Source organism: Cladophialophora immunda (assembly GCF_000835495.1).
Source record: "Cladophialophora immunda strain CBS 83496 unplaced genomic scaffold supercont1.4, whole genome shotgun sequence".
In the NCBI taxonomy this organism is placed as follows: Eukaryota; Fungi; Ascomycota; class Eurotiomycetes; order Chaetothyriales; family Herpotrichiellaceae; genus Cladophialophora; species Cladophialophora immunda.
The window spans coordinates 655444-682841 of record NW_015622544.1 but is presented as its reverse complement, the minus strand read 5'-3'; the positions used below and the strand labels follow the sequence as shown (position 1 = coordinate 682841).

Below are 27398 nucleotides of genomic sequence, written 5' to 3'. Positions count from 1 at the left end.
AACATACCTACCTACTTGGGCAGTACCTCTCTACTACCACCCTTGCTACACACACGTGCACCCGTGTTCCGTCGTCTGTCCTGCATACCTACCTACCCAGGTAGGGATTCCATCGAGAGGGTCTCCGTATATTACCCAGGCCCGTCGGGTGTCTTGTCACGCCGCCTAGAATACGAGCTCCGCATCTCACGCACGCACCCGTATCCCTTCCCCCCATGTTATTTCTAACCACCACCACCACCATCATCATGGGCATCAGCAATGCATCATCTTGATCTTCCACCCTCATCAGCCTCAACCACGTGGCAAAAAGTAAGGGATCACCCCATTACCATATCTGACACCGGCGCCATAGCTGGAACTGCCGACGGGGCGGGTGCCAAAAGCGCCATCCATGGATGTCCCAACCGTCACCCACCTCGTAAAATCGCCATGTAATCGATCGGGAGTTCCCCCTTCGCCGGATACGGTCCCCTCACTTTTCCTTGGACCTTTCCCATGTCATGTCTTGGGCTGGCGTTGTCGCGCCGCCGAGCAACCGAGAGTCGCAATCAGCTTACGCCTCCGTATTCGTACTGACTTAACCCATTCCTGCGTGCCGTTGTTCAAGAAGAGATAATTCCCTTTTTGTCTCCGGGGGCAAAAGTGTTTTGGCATGGCATGGTTACACGACCATCACAACCTTGCTCAACAGGTGATGCAAGGCCGGGCGTCCGTCCCAACATCAATTCCAAATTCTTGGTCGCTTGTTTGCCGAGTGGACGGACAGTGCGCGTCGCGGCCACGCCCATCGACAACACCCCCGGCGGAAAATCACCTTCCAGGCTATATTTCGCAACGGAGGCAGCTGAGGTTGCCATCGCCATCGTCATAGCCATGCCGGATCATGGATGGATAATGCAGCGGAAGGGAAGAAGGATTCTGAGGCGTACCGATCCTCCAGGGCGCGACACAGGCCGTGGACAGACGTGAACACGAAAGAGTTTGATACGAGGAGAGAGAGAAGAACAGCAAAAGGCTCATCCAATCAGCGGCACCTGGTCAACGTCAACAAAGATGCCTCGCGATATGGCGGCGACGGGGCATAGCCATCAGGCTGAGACCCGTCCTGCAGCACCAAGCCTTGCCTCACCTTGGTTTCCATCCATCCATCCCTCCTCGTTCGTATGCTTACCGAAGGCCTCGCCACTGTCCAGTGGTGTCCTCCTCGCGCTCATGCACAATCGCAGTGTCTGGGCGGCGACTTGGCAACCGCGTCCCCCGCTCACGTAAGAACCGGTCAACCGTCCAGACCACACGAGGGCTTGCTTAATAACTCCCTGGCGACCCTCAACCGCATGCCACGACGACTCTTCTGCTTGCATGGAGAAAGCCGATTCGTTGAGCCATCGCTTCTCTGCCGGCATGCCGCATGGTGCTGTCCGTGGGATAGCTTAGTAGTAGAGCACCTCCTTGTGTGGAATGCAATGCGTGTGTGACTATACACCAATGGCACGTACCTTGAACCCTCTGTGTTCAACCGTACCCGAATAAACGGATACGGGCATCAACGATATCAGTCCGCCTGCCCAGCTCTTACTGTCACTGCTGGGTAGTATGACCACTGCTTGACCCTCTCACCCCCTGTGCATTTGGCCACCGTCAGCTGAAGTAGCAGTGACCCGGTTCATCTTGATCTCAGTCCTCGCTTGCTGTCTCGTCGTCGTTCTCGCGCCGATGACAACCCGAGAGCCAGCCCGACGACGATCTGGTGATACCAGACCCACGCAGCATGTCAAAGTGGGATCAGAACTCGGGACAATAATCGCTCAACGGTGGTGGCATGTGGCACTGCGGTTTTTCCGGAGCTTATTCAACCATCGCCAGAGGCGGGTGCGTATTCCGAGTCCTTTCAACGGTGTGCCTTCTCATTTGTAGCCGCCGTGGCTGGCCAGGTGGTCTCGGACATGCGGAGTGGGTAGAGGAGGAGGATATGCCGGTAGTTCTGCAATCCTGTCTGGTCGCAGTCAGTCAAGCGGTGGCAAAAATGTGGGCTTGAGGACCGTGTGCAGCGAAGCCACCGGTGCACTTTGAGGCGACGAATACCACGACTGTGACATGGTCCCCCTTCTGTTCTTTCCGTGTGTTCACCCCCGATCAGACCAATGACGGGAAGAGGGCATCGTTCGAGCCACATTTGCAACAGAATGGACAAATCCAGGTGGGCGTTAGTCGTTCGTGCCAGAGTGCAGAGTGCAGATTGAGCCGCACCTGCGATCTCAATCCCTCAGGCGTCGGTGAGGGCCAATGACTCATGAATCACAAACGGATCTGCCATGTAGCTGGACTTGATTCGTGCCATCAACACCGCAATTCAAACATGACTTGGTCCATGGACAGGATCCCTGGTCAAGAGGTTCGAGCTCGACTGGTGCAATGCATGGCCGGATCGACGTGCCTTGGATGACCTCAAAGGATTTGGGGATCCTGGGTGAGTTGCTGGAGTTGTGACTTGAGAACGGTTGCTGCTGTTGCTTCCTCTCCCAGAAAGGCCTCTTGAGGACAATCCTCCATCTTCCTTCCTCTTTCACGCCGACAATCTTCACCACGCCCAGTCGTGGGGAGACAAGACAGACATCGCCCCCTATCTCAACAGCACCACACCACCAGTCGGCTAGGACGTCTCAATTGAGGTCAGGACATGCCAGATCGGCGTTGTCCCTGGATCCTTCGATCCCGAACTCCCCTCCATTCATCGGACGATATACCCAATCTGCTTTAGTCCAGAAGAGGGACGAAGAGAATGAAGCTCAGAGGAGGTCTGGACCACCGTCGACTCGGGACAACAAGACGCCTGACGACAAAAGGAGTGTGGCAGGGGACGGGTTGTGTAGTCCCCAGCAAGACCGCCTCTGTGTCCCCCATGTAGTCCAGGAGGCTAGAGGTTGCTCTCCCCCCGATCAAGACTCGTCCTCCCGACGCAGGAGACAGCAAGTTTTCCGTGGCAGGTACCTAGAGAATGATGAGAGAGTTGCTCCTAGACCGGAAAAAGAAACTGCTGGAAGAAAAAAGGAACTGAAATGAATCAGAACGGGGAATAGATAGTGTCATTTTCTCGTCGCGCTCGGACTGATTTGTGACGGCGCGGCTGGAACCAGCACGGTCGATATGCGACCCTAGACGACTCGGTCAACTGACTTGTAGCCCACAGCTGCATTCGCACGGGTACGATTCCGTGGCCCAAGGCCCCGGTCCCAGCTGCAACTCGATAGCCTTGTATGCCTGCAGGAAATCCAACCTGGCACTTTCGTGCCGTGGTTGTATTGCACTTGGGTCCCTTTCTTTTTCCACCTCCGTCTCTTCTCTATCTGTCATGGTCCATGGTGCCTTGATTTCATAATGTTACATTGCAGTCTGCACAGTGACTGGAACAGCCCAACTCTTCTCTCCGTGATGTCCCGTTTCGTCATGCTGGCCAAGTCGACTTCCACCGCCTTTGACAGGGGACCGTGTATCCGCTGAAACAGGGCAAGGTAGTCGAGGCGAGCAACGTATGTGGCTGGATTATGGATCGCTCCAGTGCCGTTTGGCGAACCCTGGGGCACGGATTTCGGAGGGGCCCCAGCACATGGTCGGATACCCTTACCGAAAGCGCTAGCTGCTGGCGGTGGTGATACAAATCAGTTTGCTGACGAGGAGAGAATCCGGTGTGATGCGCGGCATTTTGCAGAAGACAATCCCCATAGGTACTGTGAGACGGCCTTGGCATGGAGACAAGGCGCTCCAGCTAGAGACCAGGACCGTTATGTCAAAGAGGGAGGGAGGGAATCCTTCCAACCGGCGGCCTTCCCATCCTTCAATTTATTCCCAGGCAGGGGGCTTTGCATCACCAACTAATCCGCAGGTCTAACTTAACCCAATATGCTGGTCATTTTCCGATCCGTTTGTAGGCCGTTTGGTGATCCGATCTCGAGAGGAAGCCAAATCATAACTCCGTGCTCTGATCAAGTTTCAGAGGTCCCCTCCTGGAATGGGCGGTAAGCACTAAGACGCCGGATGAGGGGTCAACGAGGCCATGTCGTCAGCAGCCTGTTTGCGTTGTGGCTTGTCAATTTCTGAGGTGCTCTGCCTCTCTGGGTTTGGCCAAATGGTCAGGGAGAGCAGTTGTGAGCGACATCCAATGGCTGATTCCACCCGTCATCACGGATGATAGCAAGATGTCTCCAGGTCGGACGCTCTGGTTCGTTCGTTCTTTAGGGGCGTGGCATGATGCAATAGGTCCAATGCAGCTTTGTGACTCGTTTCGTGATAGTCACAGGCCCGTCGAGTCGTCGGTACTGCTCGGGCACAAGCAGTGAAGGGTATCCCTTGACCCCAAGAGGTCCAGAGCTCTGCTGGTTCTCCACATTCCCTCGACTTTGCACAGATGAAAGCCTAGTTAGCATTGTCGAGTCTGGGACCAGCACACCGATGTACCCACAGACGGTCCGAGGCTCTGCATCCCTGGCCCAGGGTGAAATGTTTGCCGCCGGCGGACATGGCGTATGGGCTAAGACGAGTACGCTCTTTCCCGCACACCCCAAGCTGAATGCACTGGCACCGATTGACAGGAGAAGGCGACGGCCTTCTGCTAATCGCAAGCGTAAACTGCGGCATGGATACATCACCATCAAACATGTTTTCCATACATGCCACCACGACTCCTGGACATGGGAACGCTCTGCCCTTTTTATCCCACCCAACGGGTAAGTTTTTTGAGAGGAGAAAAAATAGTGGTCATGGTGGGCGAGCGCGGTGCCTGTGTGTGATCCACTGTCGGGCTTAGGCGGTGCCGAAAGGGCCTGCTGCCCACACTCGTCTTCTGTGTGCGACGTGGAAACTGTTCTCGAGTACACAGAAGCACGATACAATGGCATAGCTAGTCTCCAGGGTAGTGTCGTTGATGTGTTCCCGTATTATAGTCTGACGTCAATTAAGGTATCATTGAGACTGCCATTTGCTGCCTCACAAGCAAGAAACGCTGCGGAAAAAAAGAAGTTCATTGGCCTGGCAGCACTTTGTCCCTTTTGCCTCCAGTCCGCGGGTGGCTGCGAATCGTAACATCGTCGCGCATATATTCGTCATTGGCCTGTGAAGGAACCGTTCTGATTCGAAGTTCTTTGCATGACAAGGGAGAGAGTCGATGGCCGAAGAGGATCCGGCCACAAGCCATCCAACCATCCCCAAGACCTTGAGGGAGAAGAGCATAGGGGAAAGCTGGGATCGGCATCCTGGATCCTCTGCACTCTCATCTGCAAGACTAGTCATTGGCGACAGTTGGCAGTCCAGAGAGGAAACTGCAACAAAGGATGGCGGGGTCGACAGCCGCCAGAGAATTCTCGAGCCGGTTAGCATGCCTATCCTGCACCTCGGGTCCTCCCGCCGGCCGTAGATATCAGTTGCAACCCTCAACCTTCCCTCACCATCCTTGCAGAAATAGAGGGGTTGTTAGGACCGAAGCCCGATTCCCAATTGTCGCTCTTTCAGGTCTCGTCCTGGGCTTCGTCAATCGTGGCACCACCCATGGGCCGGTCGGAGAGGCCGCTAGGGCCTCGTCCTGGGCTTGAGTCACTCCCACTTGGTGAAATTCCAATGGGATCCTGGGGAACCTCCTCGCGCAAGCACACATTTTCCAGCATGTTGGTCCATTTCCCACTCTGGCCAGCGTGGCTGTGCTTGAGATGCTGTCTGAAGTGGTCGGCCCTGTAGAATTTTTTCGACTGGTTACACTCGCCGAATTTGTGGATATTGGTGAGGTGGTCGATCCGGCGATCCCAGTCCGGCTGAGGTAGATTGGGAAATTCTTCTCCGCAATAGCCGCACACATCGGTTGGGGCGACACCTGCTGGAGGAGAAGAAGACGGGTGAAATGCGGCCTCATACCTTGTGATAGCCGCACACGACCAAGAATGGCGCCGTAGGTGTAGAGAGTTTTGGTGACGTTCAGCCTCATTTTTGTTCTTGAAGCGGTTGTTGCAGTATTGGCATGTGTACTGCTTCTCCATTTGATGCGCTCTGGCCGATAATCAGCGGAAGAGTTCAGCGATACGAGATGGCGGATGAGACCCGGGCCCAGAGCGTGGGGTGGGCAGAACGAAAAAAAACTCAAGAGCGTCCACTTACCTCAATTCTTCCTCTGTGTCGAATTTTTTGGGTTTCTTGGGGCAGCAGTCGCAGATAAAGTAATTGCCAACGCGGGTCGCAGGAGGAAGCCTCGAGTCGCTCATGGCGGATGGTGTAGATAGCTTCGGGATGGCAGGTTTGGTATCGAGCGGAGACTGGGTTGATTGTTTTCTAGAGGGTGCAATTGACGTGGCAGGGCTCGAAACAGGCTGGGCCGAGGTTATATATGCAGCCTGGGAAGCAGGGTCTAGCGGTGACTGTCGCTCGAAGGAAGAGATGCTGGTCATGCTACTGCCGGCCACTGAAAGAGCGACAGACGATGCATATGAGTTGTGCCTGACGCTCGACGCGGTCGACGAAACAGATCCATACTTTGGTTGATAATACTTCGACACTGGCGACCGTGCAGACGCGGTCGTGGTGACTTTTTGGAACAATTCTGCTGATGCGTTACCACGTGACGGGGATTTGTCGTCCCGAGCCACATCGGATGGGGGTGATCCTGCCCTCCGCTTCATGCCCTGCTTAGAAGATCGCCGACCCACCTGCTGCTCTGGTCGGTCGCTCAGATTGAGATTGCGGAATGCATTGCCATCTTCGCCTCCAATGTCGGATTCTGTCTCGGCAAAAAATCCTTGGTCATAACTGCCGCGATGTGAGCGGCTCGCAAGACTGACCACTTCATCGAATCCCGGCGCCGCGCCGCCAACCACGGGCAAACCGCCCGCTCGAGGCTGAAGAAACAGTTCTGGGTCCAAGACGAGCGAGTTGCTCGCGCTCTCCATCGAAGGACTCCGATGATCCATGTTGTAGTCACGCCAGCCCGCTCGCGATCCAGGTGAGACACCTGCTGATACCGGACTGGTGATCCATCTAGACACCGGATCAAAGAGCGCCGACGGGAGCTCATTGGCTGACAACAATTGGACTTTTGAATCCTTTGTTTGCAGGGAAAGCTTCGTCGCATAAGATGAGGACTCTGTCGAGCCCGAACGCTGATGTCGCGGTGGCGAATTCGTCTTTCCGATCTTGGACAAAAGTCTCTGATCGTATGCTTGCGACGACCGGTCGAAATTTCTCTGGGCCAAGGGCACTTCCCCTTGCAATCTAAAATAGAATATCTCATCAGCATTCCTTGTCCATTGCCACTTGCGGCTAACGGCTCACGGGCGGCAACTTGGCCCCCACGACGCGCGCAAACGACACGGAAAAAGGCAAAACGGAGAAAACAGGTGCACCCCAACAAACACGTCAGAGGAGCGTTAGCCGGTACAATACGATGTCGTATCGCCGGATTGCGACAGAATGAAAAGACCTGGAAAAACGAAACAAAAGGCAAAGGCGGAAACTTTGGGCTTGGCTGAATGATGCCACGGCTGACTCACCTCTGACTCGCCAGAGTTGGAGAGGGCGGTTTCCGAATTAAGGCGGGCACTGAACCGGCCAGACGAATATCGGCCTGTGAAGGTGACCTTACCGTCGAGACATTGCTGCTCCGGCGGGCGTAATCGTCGTCGTCGAGGTCCATTTCGTCGGGGTCTTGAGCACGGCCAAAGTGGCTCCGCGAATCCAAATAGCCACCGTACAGGCTCGAGCCTGGCTTTATAGGCGCCAGCTGTCGTTGTGTCTCAAATGGCTCGCCGTTGGCCCACTTCCAGGCAAGGTCTACTCCCTGGGCCAACTCGGGATTGTGTCGAGGGGGTGGGAGCGGTGGAGGGATGTCGTTGAAGCGGGCGCCAGGGATGACCATGGCTTCTCGAGGTCGAAGAGAGTCCTCTGAGGTTTGGGAGTTGGACCGAGAAGTAGATCGAGGTGTAGCAGCATTGTCTCTGTAGGGTGGTAGTGGTATCCGCATTCCGGCGGTACCAGTCCTGCGGATATCCATGTTTTTATTTGTGTCCGGGCCACTGCAACATCAGAAAATGGCGGGAGGCAACAAATGCTCAGCTGGGTAGTTATACTGCAAGGAACGGCCCTCCGGTTCTTGGACCTGATTGTGGCGAGGGTCTGAAACTCCTCGCGGACGGCCCGTCCTTGGATATGTATGCCTTGCCTTGGGCGTATGCGTCACTCAATCAACGCACATGTGCCTGACGTTTGGTGTCCTGGGGTACCTCTTCTCCCGGGCGGTATATCCTGAATAGTCGAGAGCTAAACCTTTCGCGTGCTCTCGCTAGCCAATGTATGGTATAACAGGGGGGTGGGTGGTGTGTGGGTGTGGCTTCCCTCGAGGGAATAAGTAATGTAGCAGTCTATGTCGTAGGTTGAAAAAAGTACAGGGTTGTTACAACAGAGTATATGGCGGTAAGGACAGGATGTAGAGCAGAGGGGACTATCTCGTCTCCCTCTCTCTCAAGGCGGATGGGTAGCAGAATGGAAAGGACAGTATTTGAGGACCAGTCAACGGAGGAATCGAAGATATGAGGAACGGCCTAGGAGGGGTTTGTCGAGCGGACCGAGGAGCCACAGTCAGGCGAGCAGCAAGTAGGAGGAGCGATAGACATGCTGCATAAGAGTGAGGTATGCGGTGTGAGGGAGGATGGGAGGTGAGGGAAGGTCGCAGACGGTGATTTGCTTGTAGGATTCGCACTCGCAGGGTTTCCTGGGATAACACAGCCAGCAGTTGGGCAGGGCCACACGGTACGGAGTATAGGTGAGCGGAATCAGTAGGGTCCTGTCCGTTATTGGGTTCTTTGGTTTGACACAGTAATGGCCGTAGCAAGCGTAGTGTACGAAGGGGGGAGGAAGTACGAGGTCTCGTCGACTGAGGAATTGGGGGGGGAGGTCGAGGCGAGGGAGGACTGGTAATGGAAGGCGTGGAACGACTAGAATAGTTTCTCTGACGAAGACAAGTAGGGCGATGGCAATAATGGCACGCTCCAGTGCTTGGGAGCTCCGCAGTCCTTGTCTGAAGTCAGTCATGCAAGTTTGCCAATACAAGCTTGCCGCCATGCGATTGCGCTTTGCTTCTTTCTTCACAAATCGGGCCAGGGTAGGGGGGGTAGGGCAGGGCAAGGTGGTCCAAGTGGAGTGGCTCAAAAAAACATCTCAGCAGCAGCAGGGCTGTTCGAGGGGCAAGCAAGGAAACTCTAGGAGACCAGGGCCTTACATCCAGCGAGAATGCGAGCCACTCTGGAGCTGGAGGCGTCGGCAGCATGCGCAGGCGCCCGTGGCTGTCATCGTTTTTTTCCCCCTGCTCGTCAGGCTATCTGATCAGAGCTGGGCTGGAGCTGGGCTGGTTCAGCCCTACGGCACGCATAGCCCAGATCGGCCGTGGGCGTTCTAGCGTAAAACACCGAGAAAAGAGGCTGCAGCCGTTCCGTACCAGGAGGGTGGAACCCCCCCAAACACGACCCTGTTGGGCTAGCCTGGGGGGCCTCTAGGCCTATGGCTAGCCACGCTGCAAGGGTTAATTTTTCTCTTTCCTCTCTCTACCAACGCTCCCAGGGCTTGGGCGGCGCGATGGAACCTCGGGGTCGGGGAGGGGGGCGCGCTTGGTGCTGCCTCCCGCATCTCCCTGGGCTCTCTCATCCTTTCCATAATAGTCAGTGCAGGTTCCAAGTTCCAAGCTTGACTCGGCTCTCTGCACGAAACGTGTGGCCGGACTCCCCTTCCCCCCAGTGCTGCAAGGTTCAATCGAGTCAGCAACCTCTTGCCCTTAGCTGCCCTCGTTTACTACGTACTCTTGTACGTACCATACGAAGTTGGCATGTCTTCTGATCCCTTGCACTTTTACTATTTGTGCGCATGATGAGCCACGCACACACACTCACACTCACACTCGCTGAGCCCCCCCCCCCCCCCCCTTAGCAATAAGCAGGCCAGAATGGCTGAGACTTAACCTTGCTAGGTTGAGTAGTGGCTGATGAGGAAGGGGTGGGCGAGAGGCGGCATGGGCTGACCTCGTGCGTCCCCAGGCGGTAATATGGGTGACGATGGAGTCTCCAGAGTCCAAGTGGACACCCGATAGGGCGAGCGTACCAGGCCCAGGGCGCCAGGGATCGAAGTTATTGATGAGACCGACGAGACTAGGACCGAGTTGTCCACGGAACTAAGTAAAGGCGTGGAAGGCAACGAGGCCCCTGCAACGGTGGGCGACGATGGGCCACTGCTGCTACGAGCAGCTAGCCTGGAGTGCCCCGCCAAAACCTGCCAGCCGCTTAGTGGTGGGACCTATTTGAGGAGAAAGTAGCCCTATGAAGCCCATGGTCAGGGCCTCTTGGGTATCTCGACCTCAGCCGGGCCTGGGTGTTGTGCACTCGAGGTCGGCAAGGCGAGCTGATGGCCGTAGGGAATGATTCGCAGGCATTAGTTCTGCGGTGGGCCGTTGGGTGATAATTGGCGGACAACCATGACACGAATACTGGAAGAGTCGGACAGCACGGCATCATTTGTCCCCCATCGTCCCAGCATCGCATCATCATCATCATCATCACCACCACCACCACCACACCCGTCGCCCATTCCTACTATGCCCATCATCATCATGGCTCTCATCTTACCACAAACTTGCAAATGGCACCTAGACCTGGTTGGTGTTGGCCGCTCTGGACTCGGCCCCAGCTGAAGCCTTATGACTAGTATCTCGGAAAAGGCGGGTTCCATGGCCTGGTGGCGTTGTTTGCGTTTTGCATAATTCAGCTAGGGTGATGCGAGATGCTTTTCCTGTCCGCTGTGCGTCCCCAGCCATCGCCTTCCACAAACGGGCAAGATCTCGACGGCAACGTTTTTGCAGACCGATCTTCCCTTTCCCGTAACCTTCCAAAAGATTCCTCTTGCGGTAGGGCACCTGGGCACCGTCCACGACATGGGATACAGGGCGCTCGAGGGTGCACCAGGCCAGGTGTGCGCGCATATCGATTGTGCCCCATTGCCTGCAAGCAACAAGGTTTTTCTGGATGGGTTCGTGCATGTAGAGCATTCACCTTAGACGGTCTAGCTCCAATGGATCCCTGGGTTCAAGGCTTCTTGTCACCCCGACCACCTGCGAGGACGAGGGCTCGTTTTCGCTTTCACGTCATAGGTCCCGAGGCCACGCTGACCAGGGCACTGGGCAGGATCCTAGCACCACCCCGTCCAGCGGGAGCTAACGGCTCACAATGACCAAAGGGTCCCTCCTTCGGTGCTTGTGTGTTGGCAACGGCCCTCCTCAGGGAAGTATCAAACACGAGTTGATCCGACAGAGGGATACTTTTCGAGAGGGGTGTCATTTGACCCTGGCCTCAATGATGGGGGGGCCCCATGCCGAGTCTGATGGCCTGCATGGGGGCACCGCAACTGACTCGAGCGACAGGCTTTGCTTCTGTGCGGTATCCCTAACGCCTAGCGTCCATTTCGGGGATGCATGTGAGGCCCGGGATTTGGTTTGCGACTCCAGACCCGGCCCTCTCCCTAAGCTCTGCCCTCGCCATGATCAGTCCGGATCTCCATCATGAGCACACCAAGTCCTAGCCCTACGTACTGTTTTCCGGAGTCCTCTGCCCTACGAGAAGCTGACTGTGATGCCCTACAGAGCCCACAGTTTCACCCCTCAGTGATTAGTCAAGACCTCCCTTTCTGTTGCCAAATTTTCACCGGGAGGGTGGTATATTGTTCACAGTCTCGGTATCTCAGTGGGTTGCTGGCTTGCTCCTGTTCTATTGGGCCAGCGGCGTTCACAGGGTCGATGGGACGCCATCCAATCAATCCGACGAGGTGGCACCAGTACACTCGGTGCAAGCGACTCCCGAAATGACCAAGGTCTGCATGAGGCATCTTCCGTCTTTTCTCTGCCTCTCCCCTGCCCGCGGAATAAGATCCTTCTCCCACAGATTGATTGCTACTCCACGTTCTGGAAGTCCCTGGATGGTACACCGTCGACATAACTCGTAGCCGGGTGAAAGGAGGCAGGGGTCGACGCGACATCCTTCGTATTCGATTGATAGTCTACTGTGGTTGGCAAGGGTGGTCCAGGGCCCAGCATGATTTCCAGAATGTGGATAATATTATTTGCGAGTCGTCAAAAGATGCACAAACTCGATCGGGTAGCGGATTCAGGAGCTTGCTGGCTTTGCCAATTATTGCGCGCTTGAAGCCTTGGACGCCGACAAGGCTGGCGGTTAGGCCACTGCACCGGCATGATTGGCTATGGAGGGGGTCAGTTTGATCAACTTCTCCAGCCTGTGGCCTGAATGGGCAATCGGCTGGTGGGTGAAGTTTCCAGGCAAGTGATGGCGCAGGAAAACCTTCACAAGGAGGCGTTCTGTGCATCTGCCTCGAAACGGCGCCTGGCTTCGGAGCAACAAGCCAGACAGGGACATAGAGCCGATTGAGATGCAAGAAGTTCACCTCTTGGGTCCGCCTTGGGGAGCCCCCCTCTGCCAAGGGTGGACGAGAGGAGCGGGTCTCGAACGAAACTGGGGAAACATTGCGAGTGGCCCAAACTGACGTCGTATCTCAGATCAACAATGGCGGCGGAAGAGCAGGGGCCCTAGTAGTAGTGATTGACTGGTACGCCCAACAAGGATCACCAAAAAGTGCGGATTCGATCCCTCTGACCATGTGGAGATTCCTATCAGGTACCAGAACAACCCCCTCCCCAATCCCAATCCCGCCATCTCTTCCGAAGCTTCCAAAATCCCAGACCGACTTGTTGCAAACACTGGTCGCTAGTGCTGGTTTCCAGAAACTTCATCAAACATCGCTTGCGGTTCCATTCGAGGAAGGTGGCGGCCAAATCCAGCCGGCTCAGAGTATGATGTTCAGCGTGATGCAGGCCCGGAAGCCGGCTCGGAACAGGGAGTCTGGAGGATAATGAGTTGTGTGTTTTGGACCGTTCTATGGCGTGTTTGCTGAGCAAGCCAGAGAGGCCTGATGACAGGGGCGCTGCGTTGATGCGGTTCCTGGTTTGCTCGTCGATGGGCAAGACTTGTTTTGCCGGTTGGGTTTTTGGGGGGGGGGGTGTCGACAGAGACCCTGTCAAACCGTCACCAGGCGCCTCGCCGTCTTTCTGATCGTCGCCGTGGTGTTCGCCAATGGGTGTTTAAACCTCGGTCTCAGCTCTCTCTGGGTGCCCCTCGTTGTGCTGCCGGGTAAACACAACGGAAAGGTCGTTAAGCATAATCCATGGCCGATCAATTTTACGTACAACTCTCACCAGCCACGGATAGTGCAAGCCACAGGTCACTCTGGGGGTGCCAGTATTGGACCTCAGTGGGGCGGAGGCGACTACCCAGTACCCAGCTCGCCAGGTCAGATACTACACTACATTACATACGTTTCTATCTGACCTACATTCCGAAACAGAAAACAAGGTCGAGTCGAGGTGAGGTGGAAGTTAGGTGGAAGTGAGGTGAAAGTGAAGTGAAAGTGAAGAGGTGCTGCGTACCATATGTTCGGTACTGGTGGTTGACGCCTACTCGTACCTTGGTCTTGGCATTAGCCGAGGCTCATCCGACTTTTTCTTTTCCCCTTCAACCCAGGCTTTTCAAGGCCTCGAGGCTTCAATAATTCAAGGCCACCACTGCCAGGCTCCAAAACCCCAGACGAGCCAATCTCTTGTCGCCCCTTCACTACCCAATTTGTGTCTATGAAAAAAAAAAATCAAGAGGGGGATCCTAGCTACCACGACAAGGCAAAACCTCAAACCACAACCCTCGCCCACTCTCCGGAAAAGCAAAGGCATCATCTCACAGTCCACATTGTGGTCTCTTCCCCTTCACCGCTAATTTCCCTCTTGCGCGAAGTGGCTGGCCTTGGCCGGTTCTTCTTCCCTATCTGGAGCCCGAATCCGTTCATCGTCTGAGCTGCGGCGGTTTCCTGAGAGCCGATATGGACATCCCAACTATGCCCAGCAAGGTCCCAGGCTACAACTTGTACATTGATGGGTATGTGGTTCAGTTCAGTGTCCTTCCCACGCATGACTGGCGCTTTGAAACATGGCCTGCTGTTGTCGACTGGCTCTAACGGGTCCCCAACCCAAACCGATGGAGAATCAAGGAAAGTTCCGATAACGCCTGTTGACGAGTTCCCTCAGATTTCACGCCTTGCGTCGTCCGAAAATCCTCCAGGGCTCCAACATTACTCATGTGGTTTCGGTGTTGGACTGGAAGTTTCAAAAAGACTGGGCCTCGCTTCGCGGTTTCCAACACCTGCACATCCCTCTGGATGATGTCTACGACTCGAACATTCTGTCCTATTTCCCTCGGAGCAATGCCTTCATTCACGAAGGTCTAAAGTACTCAAGGTCCAATCAGTTGGAAACCTCTGGCACCTCCCTCAAAGATGGCTCCATCGACCCGATCCCGGGCGGGGTTCTTGTGCACTGGTAGGTTATCTTCTCCTTTTCTCCTGATCCTGGCCATGGCAGCCTCTGCCTTGCCTGCGCAAATCTGTCTCACAGGACACTGAAACCTGGGTTCGTGCACGTGTGCCTGGTTCTTGTTTGATTTGGCGTCATCTGTGGTTCTCGTCGACACCACCCGCTTGCAATTGTCGGCGACCACAGGTGTCCAAAAGCCGAGCGAGCCTTGGTCCACATCTCGTAAAGCAACGCCTTCTCAGAGCATTGAGTCGGCCTCGCCGACCGTACTTCTGAATTACTGGTCTGTGTTGTACGCTGGCTAGAACAGAACACGCGTCCTCCCCCAAGATCCTAAGATTTGCGGTTTGGCGGCTTGGCCGAATCTCGGGTTTGCCACGCTGAGCACCCCGGTTCAGAACCGCCACTCTGGATCAGAGGAGGACCTATTCTCCCGAATAAGCAACAGACCATGTGAGAGGAACCCCTTTTCAGCCTACGACGTCGTTCGGCTCGACAAACATCAGCTACGCCCATCGAGTGGTTCTCTTTGATTCTTTGCTGTTGAACCACGTGATCAAGTCTTTCTGCCGCAAGGCTGAGGTTCCTGAGAGGGTTAAGGGGCGTGTCACAATCACAACCGTGAGGCACACTGTCCTGAGCCTGGGTTATCTGGAGACTTCTTCCCTTGAATGCTGTTCATCGTACCTGATAAGACTGACATGAGAGGAGCCGCTTTGACCACCTTTGAAAGACCAAGGTCTCGTTGCTCTCGCTACCGCCGTTGCTGCGAGTGGTCTCACCATTACCATTGCCATGTTACGCGCAGGTTTTGTGATATTTTGAAATAACTTCGATGATGGCTAACATGTATCTACTAGTGCAATGGGCGTCTCCCGCTCCGCGACAGTCGTTCTAGCCTACCTACTCTGGCACTCTCGCCAACCAGCCAACATCGTCAACCCTCAGTCCCAAACCACCTCCACAACCCAAGCCCCCGCCACGTCTTCATCGTCATCACTCTCACCCGCCCCGGAGATGGTGTCCCTACCACCCACGCCGCTTACGGTCGACTCGGCCCTTGCGCTGGTCCGCGAAGGCCGTCCTCAGGTCGAACCCAATTCTGGGTTTATCAAGCAACTCCGCATGTACGAGGCCATGGGCTGCCCGACCACGCAGGAGCAACTGGAGAGCCACAAGATCTACCGACGGTGGATGAACTCGCGGAACGTGCTGGACGCGCTGAGCGAAAACCGGGCGCCGGAGATGGACCACATCAGTTTTCGGGACGAGGAAGACGACGAGAACAGCCAGGAAGACGGTGCCCAAAGGGCGGGAGACGCTGGGACCAGCGGTGGCGCGAATGATCCTCTCAGCGACCGGGTGCAGAGTCTCACCTTGCTGGACCCGGACAGCGACGAGCCGACCGAGATCCTGAACCCGGACATCACGCTGTCGTCCCCTTCGCCGGCGCCCCCCCTGCCCGCCAACGTGGAAATCAAGTGCCGCAAATGCAGGCGCCTGCTCGCCAAATCAAGCTTCATCCTGCCTCACAAGCCGCCTCCGCACCGCGACCCCTCAGCGGCGGTTGGGGCTGACCCCTGCGCGCACATCTTCCTCCACCCTCTGTCCTGGATGAGGCCCGTCCTGTCCCAGGGACAGCTGGACGGCCGACTGACGTGCCCGACCCAGTGGTGCGGGGCGAACATCGGCAAGTTTGCGTGGCAGGGCCTGCGCTGCAGTTGTGGAGGGTGGGTGACGCCCGGGTTCGGATTGGCCAAGGGCAAAGTGGACGAGGTGCGCGTTCGTGTGGGAAGCTCATCAACAAGGGCAACAGGGCCAGTACAAGGACCAGGACATGGGGCTGTGGCTTCGCTCGGGTCTGGAAATGGAGACGGTAAGAAAGCAGTCTTTGACAGCGCGGTGAGATTCCCTCCTGGCATGAGGAGGGCAGGGAATGGGAACTTGTGACGAGCGGTCCCGGCCAGTTGACCATGATGTCGATCAAGACCACATTTGACTCACTGGGGATATCCGTGTCTGGGTTATGTTTTGAATCAGCGAACGGGCAACGGTTGATACAAGCGTTAGATTGGTCAAGGCATTGGCCAAGGCCTGGTTTGGACGATAAGGCTGAAATCCACACTGCGTACGCCGTACATGCTTACGCACGAAGCGGTTGATGCGATCCGGTCATCCTACAACAAGTCATGCTATCTCCAGCGGAGAACGCCATAGAATATACCGTGTTCGAACCCCATCACCCTCCAAAGGGGTGGATCCACGCGAGAACAAAAGCAGTATCCCTCCCGCCAGACTTCAATGCTTCGTGCAGCACTGGAAAACAGGATGCCACCACCCCTGGCCTCTCTTTACCGACGACAGCTGCAAGCGACGCGGGAAAGATACCGCTCATGCCCGCACCAGGTTCAACCATCCCACCTTTCCCGACGTTTTCTGGATTTCAGACAACATATCCGTCGGGGACCATGACTAACACTTGCCCAATATGTTGTTATCCCTCTTCGATCTGCAGTAAGAGCCACAACCCCCTCATGAAGCGACTGGTGGATCGGATCCGACGCCTGGCAGAGGTCGAGGTCGCCTGGTGTTCACAGGGCTTCTGGAAGCATGCCGCTGCTTAACGCCTAACATTTCCGTTACCAACGGTCGCAGGGCGCGGTGAAGCGTTAGTTCAAGCACAGTGACGTTCTTGGGTCCATGCAGGAGACCTAACGGTTAACGACGCCTCTTCCCTCTGTGGAGATATTTTTCATTTCGGCCCCTCCTCCACCGTGAGAACGAGAGCTCATGCCGTGGCAAATTCTGAGCTACACGCGACACTGTGGTTCTGCTGACCAGCAAACGAAGTTGCTGGATGCTTGGATTGCTTGCTGTAATTTTTCTCGCCCGAGAAGACTGGACCGACCGCTCTTTACCTCTTCAAGACAGGCGGAAGAGGCACTTTCGCAGCCTGGTTGTTCCTGGTCAGTGGTTTTCTGTCAGGACTGCACGAGTAAGCACATAGCATGTGCACCCTTCCCGTTTGGCTCTACCGAGCACCTACCGCCTTTGGCAGACCTCACCCCACTCTTGCTAGGTGATTTCCAGGGGAGCCAGTTGCCCTCTCACCTTGTCCTTAGCCAAACGTTGCTATACCTGCCCTGAGGTGGTGCCCTGACCCCAGCTCACGCATGTAAGGGCATGTTTTTCATGACAAATACATCAGGGAATGCGTTGGACAAAGGGTCCCCGACTGCAACGGACGTGTTCCCACATCTCAGTCTGGTGTGGCACACCCCTTCAACAACATGTGGACAATGCAAGAGGTATCTCCGAAGTGTGGTCCGACGACAACTGGGCATGGTCGTTTCGTCCTTTCGCGCGTGAGCAACGAGCGAGAATACTCTTGACAGAATTCTGCAACTCGAACCGTGGTCGCCGTTCTCGGGATACTCCACGTCAGCCTTCTCATAATGACCCCATCGATGGATGCGTTTGTAAGTTTCAGCCTTATAGGGCACCGTTCGCTAAATTGGCAGATGGAGCATTCTTTAGGGACGGTAGGGCTCATTTGCCGCCGACCGTTGGCTCACGACATCAGGAGCTTCGCAAATCACCTCCGCAACGGCGATGCTTTGGCCTGCGCTTGGTTGCATACTTTATTGATCCAACAAGCATGCCGAATCCTTCGATGCTGACATGCGGCATTCATCGTTAAGAATGATTAGAGCGCAAGGTTCGCATGTCTTAGCCCAGTTCTTCGCTTGGCGTGTTTCATGGTCTTCAAACGGGCTTTGAGCTCGTGAACATCGCACCTCGAAACCGGTTTGCTGACTCGAACCGTCGGGCACCCCGAAAGTCAGACGTGCAACTGTCTTTCTGGGTCGGGACATCCAGGACTCGATCCACTCCACCCCTGGAGAAAGATGACAATCAAAGCCCGCCCGAACTCCGAGTGAGCGACAATCGGAGACACTCCGTCTATTTGTGACAGTCCACGTGCCAAAGCTCGCTTATCTGAGGCCCAGAATCTGGTCTGGGATAGAATTCGAGAGCATAAGAACCATGATATATTGGCAGGGAGAGGTCCACCTCGTCGAAAATGTAAAGATGAAGTTGAACGGGTAGGGCCGGGACAGCAACGTGTTATTGTGAAACGTAAATGAAGTTCAGCCTCGTGAGAACTTAAAAGCTTAGGCCGGGAAAGGTCCCGATACCGATCCCCAACATTACCCCAAACATGGAAAGGCTGGTTGGCCAAGCAAAGGATCTCGCTTGCCATCTATAACCACGGTCTCCGCACAAGTGTAGGATAGAATGTTGAAGCAGGGGATCCAGAAGTGTGATTTGTTGTCTCATGACAGCCCGCGGCTTTGGGTCTTTGACCCCCCCAAGCAGTGCAAATTGGGGAATCAGGCTTCGGCCATGCTCAGCGCACGTCTGTACCCGACGGCGTCCGCATAGGGCCCATGTGTAAGCGAGCCCCTGGACGAACGAGATTGGTGGAAGCAACTGCTCAGCGGGAGGCCCAAATGCAAGAGCGGGATCGTCGTATTGACGTTGAGTCGACCCCTTCGGTCTTCTTTTCCTCGCCTCGAGTCAACACGAGCTGCACCACGCGAGCTCGTGTTTGTATGCACCTTCCGAGCGAGAGATGTCGTACTCAACCACGTGTCGTCACAACAAAGGCTGAAATACCTGAGTCCTCTCGACATCATCTCCCGTCCAGATCCACTAATGGGGACGAAGAAATTTATGGTCGCTGACTCTCCGCTGATATCTGAACATGGATGAAAGCAGAGGACAAAACATTGTCCACTCCACCAGCGGGATGACTTCAACACACCCTGAACGCTAGTGCTGACAAGGGCAGCTAGCCCTAAATCCGGAGCAACCTCGAGCTTTGCAGCACCCTGCAGACAACTATGCACCAGGCATGCAGGCTTTCAATATGCAGAGTGCACCGGCACAGGCGTTAATATTGGCGGCAAGCAATTGACAAGTGTCGAGCGGTCTTCTCAGTCTCAGATGCAACTTCCAGCTCACCGCCAAGCCGGCGCATTTCGAGTTACTAGGGTGGCGCATCTCTGCAAGTTGAATGAGAAGAAACGAGATGAGATGATGGTTTAGAGGTCAATGCAGGACGAATATGGATAGGTGTCAATTTGGCGTCGGGTCATGAGATGTCGCCTTTCGGCGCTGCAGGGAAGAAACTGGGGTCTTTCATGCGCTGTTGGTTCCGTTTTGCAACCTCCAGGTTGCGCAATCGGTCGATTCGCATTTGATAAAAATTTCTGTCAAGTTCAGACTGGGGGATAGGGTGACTGGATGGAAGGAATGACTCACTTGTGCAGGGCATAGACACGAGGGATATCTTCTGGTTTGTCGTTCGTGCTTGCACCAGCTTGTATGGCTTTGATCTACAAAATTCGTGCCGTCAATGTCAAGGACGAAGGTTGAGCGTGAGGACCGGTGAGAGCAGACTGACCTTGTCATCCCTTTCTTTCTCAGCCTTGTCGTCGTCATCATCGTCCTTCTTTTTGTCTTTGTCGTCGTCTTTACCCTTTTTCTTAGCCTTCTTCTTGCGCTGTTTCTCCTCGTATTCCTGCTTGATCTTCTCGATTTCTTTGTCCATCCATTCCTTTTTCTTCTTGGCGGCTTCCGCGTCGGCGTCTACAACAGGGGAAGCAAATCCTCTGTCGCTAAGGTGGGAAACACAGACATAGAAGAAATCCTGACAAGACCAGTTGGTATGGTGGTCGCCATGGAACAGACTCAAAGGACTGAATGTGGCCACAAAAGAAGATCGACACTCACTTTGTTGTCAGGGGTGATCAGCACTTTGACGGAGGGTCTGTGACACACATAGCAGGCCTTGGATGAAGCTTCAGCTACTGTTCGGAGATGATAGACGTTTGGGAAGGGTAAAGACATGGTGACTGCGGAAAGACAAGGTCCCTGCAGCGATTGGAGTCTTTTCCTGACGGTCCGACAGAGACTAATTATAGGGGATGATTGTAGGGTCTGGGAATTGAGCAGGAAGTCGAGGAGCCCGACAGAAACGAGTCGGACCAGAAGTTGGAGCCCTTTTCTCCATTCTGGGAAAATCTGTGCTGCTGCTCTTTGGACGGGACGAACTAACTGTTTTAGGACATGTATATCTTCTTCTACGACCACTACGAGGTACTTTAGGTGGAATGGTCGGAGGAGGAATTTCCATTTGATGCTGGGTTACGCCGGGTTAGGCAGCATCGATCGACCGTCTAGCAAAATGTTGCGACACATGTCCAGGTTGGAAAAAGAGTCTTGCCATGCGGTTGAGATACTACAACACATTTGGTTGAAACCCAATCCTTCTTGAGCATTTACATCTGCACCGCCTATAAAGAACCTGGACGCCTCGATATACGAGAATCCAACTGCGCTTGCTGAGCAAACACAGCAGCGCCAATCGCAGGCCGGCCACCTGGCTGCTGTGGTTGGGTCGTGCCTTCTTCCAGCACGTTGTCCTTCAAAGCCTCCTCCTCAGCGCTAGCGACATTGCCTTCAAAAGCCGCAGCTCTCGACGTTTGCTCAAAGACCACCTGCCGACTCCATTTCTCCCAGTCATTGTACATTGCATTCTCAATGCCCATGCTGATCTGCAAGGCCGACTTCCCAAATCGAGCGCCCATATGTTTCGCCTCCTCGGCTGCGATCCTGTCCCTTCTCTCTTGGCGTCGACGCAGCGTGTAGAACTCTTTTCGGGCGGCGTCGTAGGCCTGCGGGACGGTGATGTCTGGAATGTTTTCCAGCAGCCAGAGCTGTCGTTGTACCACACATTCGCCAGATAGCGGGATCCCAGGCTGGATGAGGCCTTGGGACCAATCTGCGTTTTTGTATTGTTCTCCGGATGTCTCGACGATTACTCGAGGCCGCGCCAGCTCCCAGGGGTGATCGCTGTAAAAGGTTTTCCGTAATGAATCCTCCTCGTAGTGCAGTGGTTTAGGAGTGAAGACATGGCGAGCCTTCGCTGACTTAGGTCTCCTGGGTTCGGTGATTTGCACGTATTGTTCTGTCTTCCCACCTGGGAGAGTTCGTGTGCGGACTTTGGTCAGGGGATGCTTGACAGGCTGCTGACGGACGAGAATCTGTGCTGGTGGGACGTCGTGGACGATGTCGACCCAGTTGGGTACTGAAGGAATTTGTTTGGCCTTGAATTTGGCCAGCGCAGTTTTGCGGACGTTGATGGCAGTGAGGTTTAATCGGCCCATGATGGGCAGCTTGACACGCAGGCTCGGGTTCTCTCAAGTCTAAGGAGTCGGGGGCAGTCTGAGGAAGCAGGAGTCTCTCAAGGATATCTTCGCGTCTCGAACCGGCGAAACCGTGAATCTTTGCCTCGTGCCCAGCGATATAGCCCGCTTAGTTGCTGGATAATCTGAATATCCATTGAAATTCGAAGCTGCGGCGAAAATGCGCGCTAGTGGAGAAGTTTCCATCATCCCATTTCGGGAATCTCGACCGCGAGCGTTTTTTGACGATACCTTGCGCAAGCGCCTCGAAAAGATTGTCCGCTCCTTTCAAGCCGATGATGAAGAGTTGACAATATGCTCCCAGGCATATGCATCAATCCTCCAAAATTCTCGGACGCAGCAGCTTTCCGAATGCGACGTCGATAGCACGTTACAATTTCTTGATATGCGATTTCCTCGCCCCTACGATTCGGTCACGGGCTGCCGCTGCTTCAAAACAGTCGATATGCGGACAGAGCAGAGCTACCTTCGAATGGGACAGCGTAAGAGCTGTGGAGTCAGCTTTCTACAGCTGGCTGTCGCGCGCAGGGGAATGCTCGACGAATCGTCGTCAACTACAACACTCAGCTTCTACTCTCCGGAGAACGAATCGGTTGAAGCATGGAGACGGACAAGAGAAAGGAAAAAGCATGTTCAGAGGCCAATGCCGCAGTATCAGCCATGGTGTTAGCCAAAGCGGTCTTACAAGCTTGGATAGACCCGGGCAATCGACGAGGCCCAGGAATCGGCGGAAGAGCAGGCACAATGCGTGGGAGTTCTTTGATTCCAATACGCTCGAATTCGCGCAAAATAGTCGACTGCCGGCAGCCTTCTTTTACGATCTGGGCACCCTGCACAAGAAAGTGAGACTAGGGAAAGATGAACAAGATCAGCAGGATGAGCGCGAGCTGTCACAACCCGCGCTCGAGGAACAAATGGCCCTATTGAAGTCTGTAAGAGATCTCGAAGAAAAGCTAGCTGAAGCCAAGGCCAGCTTGGACATCTCGATACACAAGAAGTCCCCCACATCAGAACGTGCTATGGCAGTGACGCCCGTGGCCTCGAAGCAGCCAGCAATTGTGCTGTCAAAGGACGACTACAAGAATTTGGTGGATCTCTACTTCTTTACCCACAGCGATCGTTTCGACCCGGAGTCGCCCCATTCGTCTCCTACGCCGAAATTCCTCGAAGATTACGTATTTCAGCTTTCAGAGGACTTTGCACCCCCACAAGCATATGCGGAATTTTATGCGGATGATGAAGGTTACGAGTCACCTCTCAAGGAAGTGGAAAAGATGCTCAAATCAAAGCAGCTGCGCGAGGTTTCCGCCTTCAAGGCCTTCGTTGATCTACTCCTCGATAATCACTCCTCTAATGCAGCACTATTCAGAGCATACAAGAGGCTGCCACAACCAGGGGTGGGTTTCCTCCCCAAGGGGACTGTCAGAATATTTCTGCAACGCATGTCGACCCCATGGCAGAAGAGTGAAAAATCAATGATCAGATATTTGTCCCTGATTGACGACATGCAAAAGGCCAATCTACCTATCGCAAGGTCGGAATGGGCGTCTGCGATATACCTGGCCGGCAGGTCTTTCTCAAAAGTAACGGAATCGGAACTGAACGCCGCGCTGCGATTGTGGAGGCAGATGGAACAGGAAGCTGGTGTACAGGCTCACAATGTCACTTTCAACATTCTCTTTGATATTGCAGTGAGGGCCAACAAATATCCACTGGCTCAGATGATATTGAAAGAGATGCATGATCGTGGTCTTCATCTCAACAGGCTTGGTCGTGTCAGCGTAATCTATTATCATGGGCTACGAGGCGACGGAGATGCCGTTCGAAAGGCTTACCGCGATTTTGTCGATGCCGGAGAAATCGTCGACACCCTTGTGCTGAACTGCGTTATGGCAGCGCTGTTCAACGCCCAAGAACCGGCGGCGGCGGAGCAAATATACGAGAGGATGAAGAGTCTTCATATGAATACACGCCGAGAAGTGAGAAGTGACGGCACCATAGCATCATACCGACAATATCCAGGTCCAGGGCCGGAGCTGATACACCGTAAGCTAGCAGCGAACTCTCTGAGGCGAGTGTTGCTTTTTGCGAGCAGATTGAAACACCTCCTGCCGGAGCATCACAAGGAGGCACAAGAGATGATGCCATTGAGGCCCGACCACACTACCTTTCGGACCATGATCTCTTACCATGCAAATGTTTCCGGAAACCTCAACCGAATCACAGTGTTGATCAACGAAATGTCCGAGCTGTTTGGTCTGTCACTGCAGAGCATCCACTATCAGCTGCTGTTCAAGGGGTTTGCTCTCCATGGCGCCACAAGAAACCCGCACGCGACTTGGAATCTGCACCGGCTGAATTTGGCCTGGGAAGCTTGTCGAAAAGACATCCGAGAAGGTCAAATGGCCCGCAGGCGCGCAAGGCAGACGAAATCCGATCACCATACGCTCCCATCGATCGACGTCATCAACGAAACCTCTGAGGAACGGGAGCCATCTGTATATGGAGGACAAACAGCTTTCGAGCGTATGAGCGAATGGGACGACTTTGTTCTTGACCTCGCGGCGTTTCCTAGAGAGCGAAGAAAACATATCGAAAGGATCCATGCCGAGCTCTTTGATGAGGAACGAGAGAAGAGAGAACCTCTTATCCGAAATCCCTTCTCTCGTTCGATGAAGGAATCGCCACCACATGATCAGAAGACCTACTACCCGCTAGGAGAGCGCAAACTAGACCAAGAGGAAGGAGAATACGTCCTACCTTCGCCGATCCTGGCAATTGACCCATCAAGCAGCAAGCTCCACGATACCGTTACCCCAGAGGAGACTCTCGAGGAAAGCGTTTATGTTGATCCAGAACCACGAACGTTTCCACCCACCACAGACGCGTATTTACCAGATCCAGAACCGCGCAGTGCCGCTAGATCCTCCACCGACGACACATCATCATCGTCGTCCTTTGCAGAAGCCGAGACAGACTCCCATTCCGAGGAGCCCGATGCCGAAGACGGTCGCGACGTTCCCCCTCTTCCATCTACGTCGCGGTATCAGGTGGAGGCCACGCGCCCGCTCATCTGCTGGCTCCTGCGCGCGTACGCCAACGCGACGGGCTCCCGCCAGCAGGTGGAAGCGATCTGGGACTCGGTGCGGCCGCTGTGGCTCTCGCGCGAGCCCAACGACCAGGCCGCGGTGATTCGGGTCCTGAGACGGTGCTTGAGGAATTGTGACCGGTACGGGCCGCCGCTGTGAAAGGGATGATGGGATTTGGGTTCTATTTTTGAGGGAGGCTGGGAATTCCAGATCCAGCTGGCCCTCGTTTGAGATGCGTCCGGTCTATCAAGTGCCCTATCTAGGTGTATAATATATGGCTTGCGTATAGATTGGACTAGGGTGTGTATAAGACATGCATTCATGGTATGTATATATGTACTCAGTACAGGCAAGTCCGGTATTTATCGTCATTCTCTCACGCCAGAACTTTTATGAGTCTTTCCTCAACACGTACCTACTGCAGGTCGTGCCCTCACTGGGTCTTCCTGCCTATATTCAAAGATCCATGTCTATATCTGATCTATATGACAGGTGCACGCCGCAGCAGCGAGATAAGCGCCTGACGGTGCGGTGTTCGGCGGGCCCATTCCAAGGCGCCCAAACCTAGACCTTTTTGGCCATCCAGCCAGTTTGGTCTAATCCACGTTCTGTTATATAGACACCATTCCTTACCACCCTTTGGCGTTTGTTGCCGCCGTCTATCCGTGGTGTGGCTGCTACAACTTGCTCTCCCTGCCCGTGCCGAAGAGACTGTTCCTGCCCGCGCTCCGCGCGTCTGGGGCCCAGGGCACGGCGTAGGGGTGGTCCCGGCGCTTCATGACCAGCCGGTCGATGGCGCCCGTGTTGACGTACTCGGGCCCGCACTCTCGCAGGCTGGTGACGCCGATGTTGCGCATGGCGACTTCGAATTCGTCCCTGAGGATGTCGACCAGCTGCTCCACGCCGTCCTGGCCGTAGCCCGTGGCGAAGAGCGCGGGCCGTCCGATCCCCGCGGCCACGGCGCCCAGGCAGACGACCTTGAGGACGTCGGTGCCGCGCCGGATGCCGCCATCGACGAAGATGCTGAACGGCCGAGACTGGCCCGAGAGCACGGCGGGGGAGGACGGGTGGTGCTGCGTGATGATTTCCGGGAACCGGGCGTGGATCTCGAGCAGGACGAGCAGGCCCGGTGGGGAGGTGTCCAGGTTCCTCCCGCCGTGGTTTGAGAGAACTACACCTTCGAGACCGTGGTCGAGGGCAAGCCGCACGTCGTCGGCGGACATGATCCCTTTTAGCAGGAGGGGGAGTTTGGTTTGAGACCGCAGCCACGCGATGTCATCCCAGTTCAGGTTCGGATCGATGAAACTACCCATCAGCCGTCCGTACCCACCTCCTTTCTTGTCGTTCTTGGCCTTGGTGGTCATCATTGGGTTTTGGATCGTTTCATCAGCTTTGACACGCTCGTCCGCCTCCCTCTTGCCCGCCGCAGCGGCGTCAGTGGTTACGAATATCGCGCGGATGTTCTTATGCTGGTGGATCTTGCGGAGGAGCTGTTCGGATTTGTGCCGTTCACGGTTGACGTACAACTGGAAGAAAAACGGATAATCTGATACGGCAGGTTGGGAAACGATTTCACTGGCAGAATAGCTGGCATTGTTGGAGATGCATTGCACAATGTGCTTCTCCTTTGCGGCTCGTGCGATGGCGAGCTCGCCGTCTGGGTGGATCAAGCGTGCCATTGCGGCGGGAGAGATCATCAGTGGGAAGGAGACGGGGTAGCCCAAGATGCTGGTTTCGGTGTTGATCTTGTCCACGCGACGCATTACACGCGGGCGGAAGAGCACACGGTTGAAGAGACTGGCATTGAGATCCCGCGTTATCAAGTCGTTGGCTGCGGAGGAGTAGAATGCCCAGGTCTTTGCAGTCGCGCTGTTTCGGGCGGCGAGCTCGTAGTCGTGAGCGTTTATCAGAGAATCCAACGGTGGCTTGTCGGAACTCGAAGCGGATTTGGTTTTGGGTGTCTCTGTGGGAAGAGGTTTTGACCATTCTTCGGTGATGGTAGATCTATCCAACACTCCCTTGAGGGCGTCTGCTGGCAGGTTGGTTCTGATTATTGCTGGAGAATGGATTTCATTGTATGCCTGGGTGGCGTCTCGACCGGCATATTTGTGTATTATCCCAGGACCGCCAGGGTGCTCGGGGGCGAATTTGGTGATGTCCCAGACTTGGTTATCCACGACTATCCAGCAGTCGGTGTCGGTGTTGTGGGATGAGATCTCTGATACCGAGACTTTTCGTTGCGCCATTGGAGGGCAGTAGCAGGGAGTCGAGGTTTATGCTGTCCTATCTGCTGGATCAGCGGCAGAGACCAGTAATGAGACAATGGTTATATAGGAATTTGACCTACCTCCATGGGAATCCCCAAACAAGTCACTTTACTCCATCGGTGAAGTGGTTTTACCGGCTGGTGACGCCGATAGGGACCATTTGAGCCACCTGCTGAGCTGGTCTAGCTTTGACACCATATACCATACAACTTGACGGGAGGGTGTCGGTGTCCAGGCCGGTGCGGAGAGTGGAAATTGAAAAGGGAAGATGGGAGGAGACGAGCAGGATTGGAGCACATCAGGCACCTCCCACGTGACTATCGCATCT

General features: G+C 54.9%; 7 protein-coding genes across 7 annotated transcripts; 2 read left to right on the top strand and 5 right to left on the bottom strand.

Moving 5' to 3' along the window:
• Positions 1-5501: 5501 nt before the first annotated feature.
• Positions 5502-8026, bottom strand: PV07_06621 (uncharacterized protein; the record flags this gene model as incomplete). Its single annotated transcript, XM_016393614.1, has 3 exons — positions 5502-6033; positions 6142-7248; positions 7527-8026. The coding sequence occupies 3 exons, from the start codon at positions 8024-8026 to the stop codon at positions 5502-5504; spliced, it is 2139 nt and encodes a 712-aa protein (XP_016247033.1).
• Positions 8027-13395: 5369 nt separating this feature from the next.
• PV07_06620 (uncharacterized protein) lies at positions 13396-17135 on the top strand. Its single transcript, XM_016393613.1, has 3 exons — positions 13396-14006; positions 14156-14446; positions 15301-17135. Exons 1-3 carry the CDS (start codon positions 13951-13953, stop codon positions 16388-16390), a joined length of 1437 nt encoding a protein of 478 aa, XP_016247032.1. The 5' UTR covers positions 13396-13950; the 3' UTR covers positions 16391-17135.
• A 1146-nt stretch (positions 17136-18281) lies between these two features.
• PV07_06619 (uncharacterized protein) lies at positions 18282-18704 on the bottom strand (the record flags this gene model as incomplete). The annotated part of the gene is made up of 1 exon (XM_016393612.1): positions 18282-18704. One exon carries the CDS (start codon positions 18702-18704, stop codon positions 18282-18284), a length of 423 nt encoding a protein of 140 aa, XP_016247031.1.
• An 894-nt stretch (positions 18705-19598) lies between these two features.
• Positions 19599-20356, bottom strand: PV07_06618 (uncharacterized protein; the record flags this gene model as incomplete). The annotated part of the gene is made up of 4 exons (XM_016393611.1): positions 19599-19716; positions 19769-19842; positions 19911-20156; positions 20240-20356. 4 exons carry the CDS (start codon positions 20354-20356, stop codon positions 19599-19601), a joined length of 555 nt encoding a protein of 184 aa, XP_016247030.1.
• A 284-nt stretch (positions 20357-20640) lies between these two features.
• PV07_06617 (uncharacterized protein) lies at positions 20641-21833 on the bottom strand. The gene has a single exon (XM_016393610.1). The coding sequence runs from the start codon at positions 21673-21675 to the stop codon at positions 20803-20805; it is 873 nt and encodes a 290-aa protein (XP_016247029.1). The 5' UTR covers positions 21676-21833; the 3' UTR covers positions 20641-20802.
• A 117-nt stretch (positions 21834-21950) lies between these two features.
• PV07_06616 (uncharacterized protein) lies at positions 21951-25177 on the top strand. Its single transcript, XM_016393609.1, has one exon. The coding sequence runs from the start codon at positions 22023-22025 to the stop codon at positions 24960-24962; it is 2940 nt and encodes a 979-aa protein (XP_016247028.1). The 5' UTR covers positions 21951-22022; the 3' UTR covers positions 24963-25177.
• PV07_06615 (uncharacterized protein) lies at positions 25117-27311 on the bottom strand. The gene is made up of 2 exons (XM_016393608.1): positions 27151-27311; positions 25117-27086 (listed from the first exon to the last, which is right to left on the bottom strand). Exon 2 carries the CDS (start codon positions 27047-27049, stop codon positions 25481-25483), a length of 1569 nt encoding a protein of 522 aa, XP_016247027.1. The 5' UTR covers positions 27050-27086; positions 27151-27311; the 3' UTR covers positions 25117-25480.
• Positions 27312-27398: the final 87 nt, after the last annotated feature.

What these genes read in the sequence shown, in the direction of transcription:
- PV07_06616 (XM_016393609.1), top strand. Translation starts at nt 22,023, where the DNA reads ATGCATCAATCCTCCAAAATTCTCGGACGCAGCAGCTTTCCGAATGCG.
- PV07_06617 (XM_016393610.1), bottom strand. Translation starts at nt 21,675, where the DNA reads ATGGGCCGATTAAACCTCACTGCCATCAACGTCCGCAAAACTGCGCTG.
- PV07_06620 (XM_016393613.1), top strand. Translation starts at nt 13,951, where the DNA reads ATGGACATCCCAACTATGCCCAGCAAGGTCCCAGGCTACAACTTGTAC. An exon ending in TACAACTTGTACATTGATGG is followed by an intron (nt 14,007 to 14,155) that starts GTATGTGGTTCA and finishes GAGTTCCCTCAG; the next exon opens with ATTTCACGCCTTGCGTCGTC. An exon ending in GGCGGGGTTCTTGTGCACTG is followed by an intron (nt 14,447 to 15,300) that starts GTAGGTTATCTT and finishes TGTATCTACTAG; the next exon opens with TGCAATGGGCGTCTCCCGCT.
- PV07_06615 (XM_016393608.1), bottom strand. Translation starts at nt 27,049, where the DNA reads ATGGCGCAACGAAAAGTCTCGGTATCAGAGATCTCATCCCACAACACC.